Source organism: Loxodonta africana, chromosome 15 (genome assembly GCF_030014295.1).
Source record: "Loxodonta africana isolate mLoxAfr1 chromosome 15, mLoxAfr1.hap2, whole genome shotgun sequence".
In the NCBI taxonomy this organism is placed as follows: domain Eukaryota; kingdom Metazoa; phylum Chordata; class Mammalia; order Proboscidea; family Elephantidae; genus Loxodonta; species Loxodonta africana.
In genome coordinates this window covers 15,558,688-15,575,017 of record NC_087356.1, presented here as the reverse complement: position 1 = coordinate 15,575,017, position 16,330 = coordinate 15,558,688, and the positions used below count along the sequence as shown (strand labels likewise).

General features: G+C 46.0%; 1 protein-coding gene across 6 annotated transcripts in view; it reads right to left on the bottom strand.

Annotated features, from left to right (window-relative positions):
* RASA3 (RAS p21 protein activator 3) overlaps nucleotides 1–16,330 on the bottom strand; it is a 268,967-nt gene that overhangs the window by 41,556 nt on the left and 211,081 nt on the right. For all 6 annotated transcript variants that reach the window (XM_064268615.1, XM_064268616.1, XM_010593593.3 and 3 more), the window contains 7 exons: nucleotides 16,064–16,140; nucleotides 10,601–10,705; nucleotides 8,661–8,817; nucleotides 7,670–7,818; nucleotides 5,771–5,885; nucleotides 4,577–4,651; nucleotides 1,909–2,032 (listed from right to left, as the gene is read on the bottom strand). In XM_064268615.1, coding sequence (XP_064124685.1) covers nucleotides 1,909–2,032; nucleotides 4,577–4,651; nucleotides 5,771–5,885; nucleotides 7,670–7,818; nucleotides 8,661–8,817; nucleotides 10,601–10,705; nucleotides 16,064–16,140 — 802 coding nt within the window. The remainder of the gene's footprint in view (nucleotides 1–1,908; nucleotides 2,033–4,576; nucleotides 4,652–5,770; nucleotides 5,886–7,669; nucleotides 7,819–8,660; nucleotides 8,818–10,600; nucleotides 10,706–16,063; nucleotides 16,141–16,330) is intronic.

The window sequence follows — 16,330 nt, the reverse complement described above, 5'->3', positions numbered from 1 at the left end:
TTTCACCACCACCAAGGAAGAAGAGCCAAGAGTGGAACACGTCTTTCGGACCTAGGATCCCTGTGCTGAGAAACTCCTAGAACCAGGAGACCAAGAGAGAGTTATAACACTGAAGATGGCAAGAAGAGGTGGCAGAGAAGCAGTAGCAGGAGAGACCAGAGGAGAGACTGACAAGAGAGACTGGCAGGAGACGAGCTTCCTGGCCCATGGAGTGAGAAAGCTGAGTGCCTCTGGGTGAGAGGTTCGCTGAAGGAATAGGGTGCCTCCAGACACTCGGTAGAACTAGGTTTGTCCACTCAGAGAGCTAGAGCTGAGCGCTTTTGGGCTGAGGCTTCCTGGTGGTGTGGGGTGCCTTAGGGCACGTATCAGCAGAGCTAAAAGGCCAAGAGGCCAAAGAGAGGCGTGCCTGCGGGCACAAACAAAAAGAGTCTGTCCTGATGGAAGGAAGAATTGTATCCTTAGCATTCCTGAATCTAATTGTAACCTGTTATTTCCCTAAGAAACCATATAATCGTGAGTGTTGTCTGTGAGTTTTGTGTGGCCGTTGCAATGAATTATCAAACGCAGCAGAGAAGCAGAGAGTGCCGTGGGGGGGACGGCAGAGAGTGCCGTGGGGGGACGGTAGAGAGTGCCGTGGGGGGACGGTAGAGAGTGCCGTGGGAGGGACGGTTGGCGTCAAAATTGGTAAAGACAGCAGAGAGAGCAGCCACGTCTGACTCCCACTTACAGGAATCAGCCTTGGGCTGCTGATCTTGATTCTCCTTCCCTCTTTTCATGTGAAGTTAGAGTAGGTCAGACAATGCCCCTGCCACCCCATTTTTACAGTGACACACTGTAGAATCCAGCACAACTAAAAAGCAGGCGTTCTAAAAAATGATGCTCAGATCTCTCGGATATCCCTCATCTCCCAATTCCGCAAAGGCTTCCACTACTCTCTTCCAGTTTTTTTCTCTTTAACGAAGGTGAGAAAGCTTTCTGTGTATGCAGTACTAAGCAATGCCTCCCAATTGACTGTAAGAAAAAACTGCTGAGAAAATTCAGGGAAGGAACAGCTTCTCTGAACTGGAGAGACCAGAACCCAGGAACGGTTCTAACGTTCTGTTCCTCAACACCACCAGTTTATCAGTTGCTGTTCAGTCGACTCTGATTCACGGTGACCCCATGTGTGTCAGAACAGAACTGTGCTCCAATGGGTTTCCAATGGCTGATTTTTTCGAAGTAGATTGCCAGGCCTTTCTTCCAAGGCACCTCTGGGTGAACATGAACCTCCAAACTTTTGGTCAGCAGCCAAGCGCATAAACCGTTTGCAACACCCCAACCGGAAAAAAAAAAAAAACAAAAACCTAAAACCGTTACCGTCGATTCCAACTCATAGCAACCCCATAAAACAGAGTAAAACTACCCCATAAGCTTTCCAAGGAGCAGCTGGTGGATTCGAACTGCTGACCTTTTTGAGGACTCTAAACAACCACCACCAGGACAAAAGCTCTGCCAACAATGCCTCCTTAGGTGGCTGGGAGGCCCTGGCATTGGGACAGCTCACCCACAAGAAGAAAACAGGAAAGAGGAGTTCGGAAACATTAGCTGAGAGGATAACGACTTCCCAGCAAAATGCAAGTGTCCACCAGGAACATATATGTAGAGGCACGGCTGGCTGGTCCTCTCCTGCTCTGACATCTGCCCACTGCTTCGAGATCCCTCCCTGCCTTCTGGGCAGCAGGCTGCGGGTTAAAGCTGTTTTTATTCGATGCTGCCAGTGCAAATCTGAAGCGTCCTTTCTTGTGTGGTTTTGTTTTTAAGCCTGTCCAAGGACTGTCAGACACGTGGCAGGTGGGGAGATAATCACTCAGTGAGGGGCTGTGGCTATTTTTAGCTGCTGTAAGTGTATTCTGCAGAAGAGCGACTCACCTTGGAAGCGCTTGGCAGCCGACTCCCTCAGGGAGAAGAAAATATCGCACATGACGGTTGGGCAGCTCACCCCAGACTTGGTGATCACATTAAAGATGCGGTCCACGTACTGCCTCAGGTTTTCCTGCAACGTTGAAAACACATCAAACAGGCCCACCCGGTGCACTGGCATCGACCTATGCTGGAAGGCAGAGGGTTCCCGTCTGGATTTGTACCCTCCCCGACGGCTGCCCCACGCTGACACGCATCGAGCATCACAACTGTGTTTGAGGCCATGGACAGCTGCAGTGGGGAGGACCAGGCCAGTGTCCTGATTCCACACCAGGGCCCCCAACAGGGCTAGGGTTCCACGCTGAAGAGACAGCCTCAAGCCCAGCTGGCCTCTTCCATGGAAGCCACTTTGCTCAAATGTCACTTTCTCAGCAGGCCTTTCCTGGCCACCTGAGGCCCTTACCGTTTTACCTCTCTGCACAGCTCTGATCAGTCTCTAATGCTCTAATGCACCACACAACTGTCTGTAGTCTACTCCATTAGAATGGAAGGAGATTGTTGTCTCTTGTTCACTGCTGTATCCCCAGCTCACAAACAGTGACCGGCACATACTAGGTGCATAGCAAACATTGGATGGATGGATAACCGGCTGGCTGGCTGGCTGGCTGGGTGGGTGGGTGGAGGGAGGAGTGGATGGAGGGACAGGAGGATGGGGGGGTAGAGGGACAGGAGGATGGGGGTGGAGGGACAGGAGGATGGGGGGTATAGAGGACAGGAGGATGGGGGGTGGAGGGATAAGAGGATGGGGGGTGGAAGGACAGGAGGATGAGGGGTGGAGGGACCGGAGGATGGGGGGTGGAAGGACAGGAGGATGAGGGGTGGAGGGACAGGAGGATGGGGGGTGGAAGGACAGGAGGATGAGGGGTGGAGGGACAGGAGGATGGGGGGGTGGAGGAAAGAGAAGGGAAGCTAGCACAATGGAAAGGGAGGGAGGTGGAGGGAGGAAGAAATAGATGAGGACTTCAACTGCTCCCACCTGACCTGCCTGGGTCTCACTGGGCTGGGCTCCCTGATCAGCCATCGCCTAGTTGTCCCCTGGCCTCCAGACTCACCTCCCTGTCCACATTATCCCCATGCAGCTGCCAGAGGGAGTTTCCTCAGGGGAAGTTCGATCACATCACTGTCCCACCATAGGATCCTCTAGGGGCTTCCTCCTTCTCTTCACCTTTGGGATAAAAGCCTGAATTTCTCATTCTCTCATAAGGCCCTTTGGGAAACCCCAGTGGTGCAGTGGTTAAGAGCTACGGCTGCTAACCAAAAGGTCAGCAGTTCAAATCCACCAGGCACTCCTTGGAAACTCTATGGGGCAGTTCTACTCTGTCCTATAGGGCCACTATGAGTTGGAATCGATTCGACGGCAGTGGGTTTGGTTTTTGGGTTTTTTTCCACAGGGCCCTTTAAGGCCCAGCTCCTCCCCTTCCACACCCTGCTTTATACTTCTGGGACACACAGCGTGTTGTTTCTTTCCGCCATGCCCTTGGCCATGCTTCCCCTCTGCCTGAAATGCTTCTCCTTCCTCATCACATTCCCCCTCCCCAAATTCATTTTATTCATCTTTAAACTGCTGCCGTGGAGTTGGCTCCAACTCATGGCGATCCCATGTGTCAGGGCAGAGCTGTGCTCTATAGGATTCTCAATGGCTGATTTCTCAGAAGTCAACCACCACGCCTTTCTTCCGAGGTGCATTTGGCCGAGTGCTTAACCGTCTGCACCACCCAGGGACGACTCCTTAAACTGTATAGGCTTTATACATTCTTCTGTATAAAAGGGATACTTCTCAGTACATTAAAAAAAATCCAACTCCTTCTTAAAATACGTACTGAAAATTATACTATTGTGTGGTGATAAAAGTAATTACACATTGGAGTTCTGGGGAATATGGAGGAAAAAAACACACTGTATCTTTCTTCTCTGCCCTGATATCATTAACTGAGTATAGAATTAAAATTCACTAGAATATAATTCCCTGAAAGCAGGGCCTTTGCCTCTGTTATTTAAAGGTATAATTACAACTTAGTTTGACCTGGCCTGAAGAAATTATAGAAAAAGATGAAAAGTTTCAGATGACATGTCAAAACCAGGGAGCTTTGCTTGTTTTTTTTTTTTTTTTTTTTTAAAGATCATTGCTGCCAGGAGCAACATGAGGGGCTCAAGTTTGGGGTTCTTCTGTTTGTTGAGGTGGAAGAAAAAGGGCAGGCGAATAAATGCTTCTGGCTTATTCCAAGAGATGAGAAAAAGAGCAGGAGAACAAAAGGAGCCCACTTGGGAGCTGAGCTGAGTGAGGCAGTCCTCGGAGGCGAAGTTAGTTAGCAGGAAAGAAATGGAGAGCAATGAGGGCTGATGGTAAATGGCGTCAGTCTGGGACTGACGATTTTACAGGAGCTGAATCACAACGAACGAAACTCAAAGCTCAATAGGGACAGCGCATGCAGACCCTTCCATTTCAGACTCCAGCTGTCAGCCTCTGTGCCAAGCGCACCTTGGTCTCCTTCCCTACTCCACCCCGGAACCTCCAATCCAACAGACAGTGCCTACATAGCCACAACACCGAAAAACCTCAAACACAGGTGGCTGGCTTGGAAAATGGGTGTATGAACAAAACACAAGAACTTCTTACCATGTTGTTTTCAAGGTTTTCGCCATCTTTTAATTTTACAGGGTCAATTTCACAAGATTTGTGGCTTTGGCATATCTGGAAAGGACATTTAAAACAATGAGTATACAAAGCAGGTTCCAGAAGCCAAGGTGGGAGTGGAGGGTAGGGATGTCAGGTGTCACTGAGACGGGGATCGTGAGTCTTATTCAGACAGCTCGAAGTGGTGAATTCTGCGGCCCTGGCAGCTGGCACTGGAGCAAGGCTCTGGGGAGACTAGTGCGGGCTGGCAGGCAGGCTGGTTCAAACTCAGGCCCAACACTCCGTGGGCTACGTGACTGAGCCCTCCTGCCCTGGCTGCATCAGCTGCAAGGGAGAAAATACACAGGGTCTCTGGAGGGAGTCAATGAAATAATGTACACAAATAACTGGTGAGGTGCAGGGTCCTGAGTCGGTATTAGGTAAGTAGAACATTTTTGAAGGCCCATGTTGCATCAGTTTAAGTGGCATTAAGTTTCATAAAACTTTAATAACATTTTTACTTCAAAATGCTAAAACGATTTTGACCACAGGTCCAACCGGAATGCTATTTTAAATTCTCTCTCATTTGCAAAAGAGCCTATTTTTTATGAAACTGTTCTTGGGAAAATGCTGCCTGACAAGGTATCGCATTTAACAGGTTAGGTAAGAAAGCGCTGAGTCACTTGGAAAGGAAACGTGTGGTTTAAACGTGTCAATCAGTTACTACCCTGGAAAGAGACCAATCACACTGTACGAGAGAGATTATGAAAAGCTACATCACATAGCTGCAACAGAGCTCTAGACAAAACTACGCCGTTTCAGAAATTCAGGGAGAGCCAGAGGGATGTGGGGAAAGCGCTGCCTCACGAAGAACCATCCTTTCCTTGACATCCTTCTATCTTTAGCTGGGTGACAGATTTATTTATTTATTATTTAATTCAAGAAAATGTGGAAGATTACGGAATACATGGTGAAACTTCCCTACAAAACTAGTAAGCTGACGTCCCTGTGGCGAAGCTAAAAACAGAGCTGATACTAACAGCTCTTGGCTACACTGAACATCTCTATTTATGCCCTTTTCTGTACGTGTGTTATCATCCGCAATAAAAACGTCAGTTCCCAGGGAAGTCCTTCCCCCACTGCAATAACACTGAAGTAGCAGGGCCCCGGCAGCTGAGGCCCGCAGGGGTGACTCACCTCCTCTATAATGGGCTTCAGGGTGACCTGGAGATAGTGCATCCCTGCCAGCTTCATCGTCTCATCAATGCACTTGGAAGTCAAAGAGTTTCCTCGGAAAATGGTATTTGGGTCTCTGGAAAACAATTTTGGGGATGATGTTTGTCTCCACGTGATACCAATGCATATTAAGGAAGCACAGCCTGTTCTGGAATGTCCCTCCATCTGATGCAGAAATAAGGCCACCTCCAGGAGTCTGTCTTCAGATTTTTCATGAGGTAGAGAAGACCAAGTGGTTGTGCTTGACCACTGACCTAAAGGAAACCCTGGTGGTGCAGCGGTTAAGAGCTAGGGCTTCAACCAAAAGGTTGGCAGTTCTAATCCACCAGGCACTCCTTGGAAACCCTATGGGCAGTTCTACTCTGTCCTATTCTACTCTGTCCTATAGGGTTGCTATGAGTCAGAATCAACTCAATGGCAATGGGTTTGATTTGTTTTTTTTTTTTTTTTTTTACTAATCTAAAGGTTGGCAGATCGGAACCACCCAGTGGTGCCATGGAACAAAGACCTGGTGATCTGCTTTCGTAAAGATTACAAGCAAGAAAACCCTATGGAGCAGTTCCACTCTGTAACAAATGGGGTGGCCATGAGGCGGAACTGACTCGGCAGCAACAGGTTTGGCCTTTTTCTGAAGTCCAGGCTAGGTACTCTGAAACCCCTCCCTCTGAGTCTCTCCTGTGTAAACAACCACAGGAGCTTTTCAACTCAGAGGGTAATACACTGGATTGATCTTTGCCAAGCTATCATCACCTTCTCTCTTGGTGAAGTTTAGAATCAATGAATGATTCTAAGCACCAACAGCTCTCATCAGGATAAAGTCTGGCAGAGAAGCAAATAAAACAGACTGTTCTTTACCTCGCATAACTCGTGGGCACATTCTGGATCTGTCTCAATCAACAAGTGCCATCCCCTTCCCTGAGGGTGGCCAGGGAGCAGCTCCCTCAGTGGGCGAGGTCATGCCAGTCTTGAGAGGATGCAGGTCTACCAATTTGCAGCCATTGACTCCATTTGGAGTCCTGGTGGTGAAGTGGTTAGAGAGCTTGGCTGCTAACCAAAAGGTCAGCAGTTCAAATAAACCAGCCATTCCTTGGAAACCCTATAGGGCAGTTCTACTCTGTCCTATAGGTTGCTATGAGTCAGAATCCACTCGACGGCAATGAGAATGGTTTTGGTTTGACTCCATTTACATAGAGCTCTTAAAATTTAAACACAAAGGGACCTCAAAGCAACCTGGAAAAGGCCATGAAGAACTGCACGCTTTCTCTAAAGCAACCAGTGCGTATGTTCACCCCAATTCTTTGCACACTTCCTTTGAGATTTCCTAAAGAAAAGGTGAGTTTTTTAAAAATCAGTAAGCATGCCTCTGAATTTAGATTATTATCTTGGGAGGCCTGCTTATACTTAAGTTTCCTGAATACCCAGCACTTCAAAGTATTTTTTGATGGTGACTCCTATTGCTACCCAATTACCCAAACCTTCTACAGCCTTAGTTTCTCACCTATGGGTGGGAGTAACTTTAAACCAGTAAACCAGTCGCTATCGAGTCAATTCTGACTCATGACTACCCCCTGTGTATCAGAGTAGAACTGTGCTCCACGGGTTTTTCAATGGCTGGTTTTTTAGAAGTAGATCTTCAGGCCTGTCTTCTGAGGTACCTCTGGATGGTCTTGAACTGCCAGCCTCTTGGTTAGCAGCTAAGTGTATTAACTGTTCGCACCATCCAGGGACTCCGCAGTAACTTAGATTTCCCAGAATCATGTGTAGGCTTGCCTGCAGAGAAGGACTTGACATTCCTTCAGGGGGCGGGAAGGCAGGGAAAAGACTGGGGGCCAGGAAGCAGGGCCCGCGCTGGGTACTCACTGAGTCCTTTTCACTTCGGCATTTGCAATGGCGCTGATGAACGGCACAATCTTGCCATAGTGTAGGAAGAGTCGCACCAGTGGGATCGCTGCCTCCTGCTTTTCTCTACAAACTTCGCCCAAAATATGGGCCGCAGATGCAGACACAGGCTGGACAAAGAGACAACATGGACTTTTGGAGGGCAAACATTCAACCAACTTAGTGACTGTCTGAGATCTAGGCAGGGCAGGCTTCCAACGCCTGTGCCTTGGAGCGACACTGAACGTTTCCACTTTCCCTTCTGCGTCGGTATTTTTCAACCACTAGGGGGCAGCAATCTAAAAACCAAGTCCTCCAGAAAGAAACCGTCCTCACACCGTTAACATGTTTTTAGTGCTACAAGGCTTCCAAAGAAAGAACTGCAAATTGGTTTTTTCCCTTTCTGTGTTCTCCCTTTGCCGTTTATGTGCTATCATTTCTAGCCATGATAACTACAGCTTTTTACTGAGACAGAGAACATGCATCTCACGAAAAATCACATTAAAATCTCCAATTCGCAAATTTGGGCTGTTTCCTTGTGGGGTCAACTACAGAAGAGAAAACCCACAAGTTCTGCTCCTCCCCCCCTGAATCTCCAAAATGCAAACAGAATGAAGGTCTGTGAGCAAAGGAAACCAAAGGCATTTCGTTGAGAGTCAGAAGTAAAAACTAGGAAGTCCTACACCCTGCCTGTGGCTTCTCCACGAAGGGCTCTAACTGCAGCAGAGTTGGGTGTGTACCCCCTTGCAGCCAGCAAAAGGAGATAAAGATCTTTCTCGGCAGGGAGGGCACAAAAACAACCTGGAGGAGACCTGAGGCTGCTGATGAAAGTCACAAATCAGCAGAGGAAGTAGCTGAGGTGGTTGAGGCCAGGTCTGCCAGGGCAACTCCCTCCCTGACCCTGAGAAATGTTTGTGATGGTTTTACGAAGGTCATGGGTAGGTAAACCAAAAAGGCAAACAGAGCAAATTACCTCCACATCTGCAGACTTTAGCAGGAGGTCCCGGAGAGGCCTGTAATAGTCTGAGGAGAAAACGTGGTCCTCCGTGTAAACCACGTTCAACCTTAAGGACCCCAGATCACCCGGTTTCAGGCTCTTACTGCCGTTATCCCGGGGTTGAAGGAAATACCTGGAAAACACACACAGAGAAAAGCCAGTTTGAGGCAGCGGCATCTTTAAAGTGCCCTGCGCAGCAGCTGGTCATCCCCTCAAACAGCTCTTTGGGTGTTGAGGTCTGAATCGGGCGACAGGTGGGGGCATGAGGGTGATTCTGCAGGTGGTCCGCCTTGCAGTGTCTGGGGGGCTCCAGTGCAGCTTGGGAGGATGCTTCCCACCCTAGGAGGCTTACTATGAGGCTGCTTATAAAAAGCCACACACTTAGAAGTTAAGGGAGAAAATGGGAAAAGGTGGAAGGAATGAGAAGGAGAAGGAATTGGAAGTGAAAAAGTGTCTGAGCACATATGTTGGCTTGAATATACACATAAGTAGTTAGGGTCAACTTTGCAGTTAAATGATTTACCTGTAAAGATTGAAACTTGACAATGGGCTAGCAGTACACAGAGCAAAATGATGATTATTTTAATGAAAGTGTAGCCCAGCTTTCAATGTTAGAGTGAATGGCGAGTGTGTGTGGGTGGGGCCAGCTGGACCATTATGTGCAGTGCTGTTTTCTCCCTTTGCAACTCTTTTCTATTCTACCCTGTATGGTCCATCCAGGAACCATACTTGCTCTAATTTTGCTGGCTATGTAGTTTATTGGGTTTATGTAGTTTAAAGATATTACACAGGTAGATCTTGTCTCTAAGGCACTTCACCACCATGGGGTATTTGGTGAGGTTTTCAGTGGACCACAAGGCAAACATCATATCCTTGGTTACTATGGCTGGGAGTTTGCTTAAGCCTCCCAACAAGAAGCTGAAATCTAATTATATGGTTCTGGTCCAGCTGCCCATGGCTCTAGGAATTAAAAGGTACACACATCCCATGATATCCTATTGATAGAAAACTCTGCTATCAAGCACAGTGCAAAAAGTTTCACAAAATGTGTAATTGTTTTGATGTCTACGGTTGCTGATGTATAACGCAACAAGATACAGTTCACATTTTCTTCCTGAATCGTGTACCTACTTGCTAAAGGAAATGAAGAAAACCAGTGACCAGGGGCAAAAATATTTAAGACTTCCCACTGATATTTATTGTGATGCAGTTTGATTTATAAACCGATCATGAAAGAAAATAAAGGGATATCCCTCATGCCAAAATACAAAGTGCCCTAGAGAAAACAAGACATAAAGGTTCAGGAAAGTAGCAAAATTGTAGCCACGTGGGATACTGAAATGAGTTATGACGCAGAACTGAAACGCGTCCACATTTTAGATGCATGGTTTTAAATGGAGATGAAACACACGGCACCCTTCCGCACCCTCCTCAGAAGATGAGGAGTCACCTTCCGATGGCTTCACCTTTAGTAGATGACATGGGGCAAAGGTCAAGAACATCCGTCATTGTACGGAGGTTGGATACGCTGATGTTCTGATGGTCCAATGAAGTCTTTCAGCTGTTTGTCTCATCCCCAATAACCAGCCCTAAAAGGCTGTTCCCAAAGTTTTAAGGCCTGTGTTTTATCCTTCCTTTCCTCCTTTCTTTGATTTAAGGTTCTTGGCCATCACCTGTAATTGCACCACCTGTGCCTCACCTGCTACAAAAGTAGAAGCTAGATCACCAAGCCAGAGCTGTTCGAATCACGTGCAAAGAGGAGATGGGTGCTCAGTGAGAAGCTAAAGGGCTGAGAACATAAATTCTGTGCCACTTCATGTTGGAGGCCTTTTTTGCTTTCTTTTGATTTCTCAGCTCTGTCCCTAGAGAAGAGGCAGCAGCTGGCTGACGTGTGACTGGGCCTGCTGTTACGTTACCATGCCTCGTAGGAGCTGGACTGCCGGAGCACTTTCAGTGGGATCCTTAGTTCTCCCAGAAACTCATCTCCAAATTTCAAGTTACTGGCATTCCAGAGGTCAACTCTGAAAAACAACACATGATAACACAAGTTTTACCTAAAGAAGGACAACCTAGGGTGGAACAGAGATTATTAACAGTTTTTCTTCTATTTTCCCCGAGAGGGGCTTGGAACATGATCAACCTACTGTCCTGACAAAGCCAGTCTTAATGAAGATCTAAACTAAGTTCAAAATATAAGTTCAAACCAGGATTATGACTTCGGAATACAGACTTGCATTTTCCCAGGTTGCAAAATGAAAAGAAAGGAAGGGATGGGAGCAGAGCCCATCCGGCTGGTATGTGGTGAACAGGATGGTCTCCGGGGACTCAGCCTCTTCCTGCCACTCTTTGACACTGGAGGTTAGCTATTCGGTATTTGGGTACCTACTGTCACATCTTCACTTCAGCAATGTCTGTAGGCTCCACTATCCCAAGAAGAGGCTCAGGGAGGAAGCAATCTACTTCTCCTCAAGGTGGGAAAGCTTCATAGGTACACTAATCTCACAAACAGGAGTGCTGTGTAGAGCTGTGCCTCTTAGCTCTCTGGCCCAAGCACTGAGCATGATGACTTTTAATCTGCAGGGCCTTGATAAAAGCTGCGTGCATGAATGAATCTAGTCTAATTCTCCTCAGTCTAATTACTCTCAGTGGATGAGACTGCCAGTAGAAAATAACGCTATACGAAAAGGTATGAAAATGCCAGGACTTGGCCAACCTGACCAATTTAAAAACAGGATGCTCACTACTTTTCATCACATGAAGGCATGTCCGGGGGGAAAAAATAGGTGCATTTGAACCCTCCTTCTCTACCTGAACTTAGAACCTTAACATCCACCAATCACATACTACTAACCAGTGTGAATCATTAAAAAAAAAAAAAGAAAAAAAGCCAAAACGCTCCACACAGAGGAAAGAAAGGGGGAAAGAGAGTAGCTGGGTCACAAACAGCTGCCAAACCACAGCACTATTTATGTCACATTCTTTATGAAGTGTCCACGCCCATCCTTCTGAACAGTCTGGTAACTTCTGAGATGGGAGGGATCACTCACTAGTCTTTTTTTGTCAGGTAGAACTCTCCACTGTTTCCTTCAGATTTTGAGGCTGTGGTAACTGTATCTTCCTGTTGGACTGATTGATGACATGAGCTGGTGCTAACAAGTTAACAGGTTTTAAACTGCACAGTGACAACTTAACCAGCCATTCGCTACATGGAGCTGAGAATCTAACATAAAGATTTCTAACCATGCTTTGCTGGAAATTAATGTGGAAGGGGAAAAAAAAATCTAGAAAACGGTAGCCAGTGCATTCTGCCATCCTCGCAAGCCAAAAGGAGAGTGGTCAACATTCAGCGGTAGAAAGAATGCCGTAAAAAGAAACAAATAAGCATTTGGAAGACAGTGAAGGTGGCACTGGAGGACGACAACCGGGAATCAATATCCCACAGATTATTTTTAGAATAAGCAAAACAGAATTTTTAATCTCCTGATTGACAATTTAGCAATATGACAAACAACTTGTCAGGCCTTTTTTTTTTTGGTCAGAGAAACATTTTGAAACATTTTTGTTTGTATGCTTAAAGGAAAAAGAAAGACAAAACCCTAAGACTTCATGTTTTAATTCAAAGCCCAATTAAAAAAAAAAAAAAAAAGCTTCTTTTCCTCAGCAAGAAAAAAGAGGAAGAAGGGGCATGCCGGAGGAACAGCTGGTATCAAAAGACAATTTTTAAACAAGTCCTTGTCATTTTGTCTGGAGTCAGTCCTCCAGTCAGGACCTTTTCAAGAAGCTCAAAATTTAGGGCTACTTTGCCTCTTGCTCAGTATTCTGAAGCACTGGAAATGAAGATTTAAGCTAACTGAAGACATTTAAAAATTGGGCTCAAAGCAAGTTACGTCCGTGGAGGAGGTAACGGCACTTCCTCAGGACTTGATGGAAAGAGAGAAAATATGGACACAAAACGCCTCTGTCTACCCTGTGGTGGGAAGAGGAAGTGTCGGGGGAAGGGAAACATTCTGTACAATCTCAGCACAGCCTTCAGCCTGCTTTCCTTCATTGTCACCGTCAGGGTCAGCCTTTCCCTGCCTGGCCCAGAAGCCTCTCCACACATCTTAGTTACTGCTCAAGAGGCCGTGAAAGCTGGTGCAGGTTCTTTTCAGGGACACCAGAGCAACCTCTTCCGTGGTCTTTCTAATTCAACCTCACATGCCTCAGGATGCCCTAACCCTAAAATGCAAGCTGATTTTAAACTACCTCAAACTGAGCAAAATTCATAAGATTCTCAAATAAAAAACACACTTCTTGCTGTGAAGTTGATTCCGACTCATGGTGACCCCACGTGTTGCAGAATAGAACTGCACTCCACAGAATTTCCAAAAATAAACATGTCTTAAAATAAAAAGTAAACTCGTGGTCGTTGAGTCGATTCCAACTCATAGCGACCCTATAGGACTGAGCAGAACTGCCCCATAGGGTTTCCAAGGAGTGGCTGCTGGATTTGAACTGCCCAGCTTTTGGTTAACAGCCAAAAGCTTATCCACTGTACCGCCTGGCCTAAATATGATCATCTTAACCCTCATGACTACTGAAAACTACATATTTACTTGTTTTCTGTCTCTCTGATTACAACGTAAGCTTCATGGGAGCGGGGTTGCAGACCCTCTGTACCTTGGATGGTGCTGGCTCCTTGCAGGAACATCAGTATCTGCCAGGTGAAGGAGAGAAGAGTCCCACAAGTGGCACTTTGTATGACCCTAGCAATAGAACTGCCACTCATATTCCCTAAAACAACCTAAATAAAATTAGTGTCTAAAAGTCAATGCACACTACAGACAGGGGTATCGAACCCAGGTGTGGAGGGAAGAGATGATCAGGAAAGAGATGACTTGAGTAATTTTTATGCCCCCCCCCTTTTTTGCGTTTTTGCACAGTATAGGAAGTTTCAAATAAATCTGTATATGTGCCTTTTCATAGTAGATAGGAGGAATTATGCAGAAACATTTGTACAGGAAGTTGGTACAGAAAAAACAGAGACTGCAATAAAAAAACAAAACAAATAAGAATCCAGCTTACTTTAACAAAGAGGAAGGGACACTGACTTGGTCCATAAAATGGACATTCCTGGAAGATCGCCTTTTATAAGAATCTAAGTAAATGTTGGAAACCCTGGTGGCGTAGTGGTTAAGAGCTATGGCTGCTAACCAAAAGGTCGGCAGTTTGAATCTGCCAGGCGCTCCTTGGAACCCTATGGGGCAGGTCTACTCCGTCCTATAGGGTCGCTATGAGTCGGAATCGACTCGACAGCTTTGAGTTTTGGTTTCTTAAGTAAGTGGCATTGTGGAGACTTTCTGGAAACAAAGACTCACAATTTGCTTGTGTTTCTTTTGATGTTCTTTCTGAATTTCGGACATGAGAGCATGCCTTCTTAATTTAAGCATCCAAAATACCTTTGCTAAACCACATACGATGTCTTATTCTCCTTCGTTTCCTCTGGAAAGTATTAGGATGCCATGAAAGAAGATTATGGGAGCAGACCAGCCATAGGTGAATGTTTAACAAAGACTTGGTTTCTATGACAACATGTTTGAGCAGAACAAGGGGAGATAAATATAGGATTCACAGATAAGATCATTTTGCAAGAAGCATTTTCCATGAGGACAGGAGCTGAGAGTAGGAGACCGGTCTAGCCTGGAGCAGGGCAGGCCTCAGTGATTCTTCAAGCAAGTGCGTCCCATTCAGTTAGGAGCAGGGTGGTAGCAGACCCTCATGCCACCTACTCCTGGCTCCAGCTGCCCTGCCTCTGCTCCGTCCAGGGGAAAGGCTGGCAGGCCCGCCCCGCAGGGGATTTCCTGAACCTGAGAGCTGGAAGCTACCGGCCAAAGATGGTAGGAAGGAAGTCCTGGAATATTTTCTAAAATTAATGCTAGTAAAAATTATTTAAAATAATTTGTTTTTATTTTTGTCGAAAATACACACAACAGAACATGCACCAACTCAGCAGTTTCTACCTGTATTGTTCATTGACATTGACTGCATTCTTTAAGCCTGTAAGAATGGGGCAACCTTTCTCACCCCTCTTTTCTAAATTGTTCCTACCCCATTAACATAAACTCACTGCCCCCTAAGCTTCCTTTCTCAGCTTTCAAGTTGCTGTTGTCAATTTGATCTCATGAAGACAGTTCTTTAAAAGAGCCCAGTGCTCAAGGAGGGCATTCTTTGATGCTAGTGAACATTTTAAGTTACAATCTTTAAGGGTGATAAGCACAGACAGCGAAAACCGAGGGCTTTGTAATGAAGATTCTAAAAGCAGCTGATGACCACGGTTCACCCAGCTGAGCTGCACCACCCAGCCCTGGACCTCAAACATTTCGGGTGGATGGAATCTCACAGACACTGAGTAACATAGATCTTTTGATCAACCATGAGAAGATATTGCAAAGTGAACTATAAAAAAACAAAAAAACTGCCTATTTGGTACATAAATACCTTTCAGCACACTGCCCAAAGACTCTTACTTCAACTATAGCTGCTAACATCCTAGTGTTAAAGTTACCAAGAAAGCTGAAATTCATTTCTATACACTCTTTTTTTTTCATTGAACTTTAGATGAAGGTTTACAGAATTAGTTTCTCATCAAACAGTACACACATGACATGTCACCACTCTCCCTTCTCAACCCTGGGCTGCCTATTACCAGCTTTCCTGTTCCCTCTTGCCTTCCAGTCCCTGCCCCAGGGCTGGCGTGCCCCCTTGGTCCTGTTTTGTTCCATGGTCCTATTCAATCTTTGGCTGAAGGGTGAACTTCAGAAGTGACCCTCATTACTGAGCTGAAAGGGTGTCTGGGGGCCATACTCTCAGGGTTTCTCCAGTCTTTGTCAGGCCAGCAAGTCTGGTCTTTCCTTTTGAGTTAAAATTTTGTTCTACATTTTTCTCCAGCTCTCTCCGGGGCCCTCTATTATGATCCCTGTCAGAGCAGTCAGTGATGGTAGCCGGGCACCACCTAGTTGTGCTGGACTCAGTCTGGTGGAGGCCATTAGTCCTTTGAACTAATCTTTCCCTTGTGTCTTTAGTTTTCTTCATTCTTCCTTGCTCCTGAAGGGGTGAGACCCGTGGAGTATCCTAGATGGCCGCTCAGAGGCTTTTAAGATCTCAGATGCTACTCACCAAAGTAGAATGTAGAACATTTTCTTTATAAGCTCTGTTATGCCAATTGAGCTAGATGTTCCCTGAGGCCATGGTCCCCACAGCCCTTAGCCCAGCAATTCGGTCCCTCAGTATACACCCCCCATTTTAACCCCCATTTTAAAAAACAAGCAAACACAAACAAACAAGAAAGGTGACTTCAAACTAAAATTGCCAAGTAGAAAATACTGATTTTCTTAACTTACCTAATTTCAAGTTTGTCTACATCCTCCTCCTCAAAGTCAAAGTGGGATTTTTTGCTGTAGCTACAGGGTCTGGTCACCTGATGATATAGATGGGGGAAAAAAGCACTTTAAACAAATCATAAAAAAGGATAGCCAGCACATATTAAACGCTTATTACATGCCAGGCAATATTCTATAAACTTTACATGTATCATTAACTCATTTATCCTCTTAAAACCACAGTGAAGGAGCTCCTATGTGTGTTCCCACTTAATAGATGAGAATGAA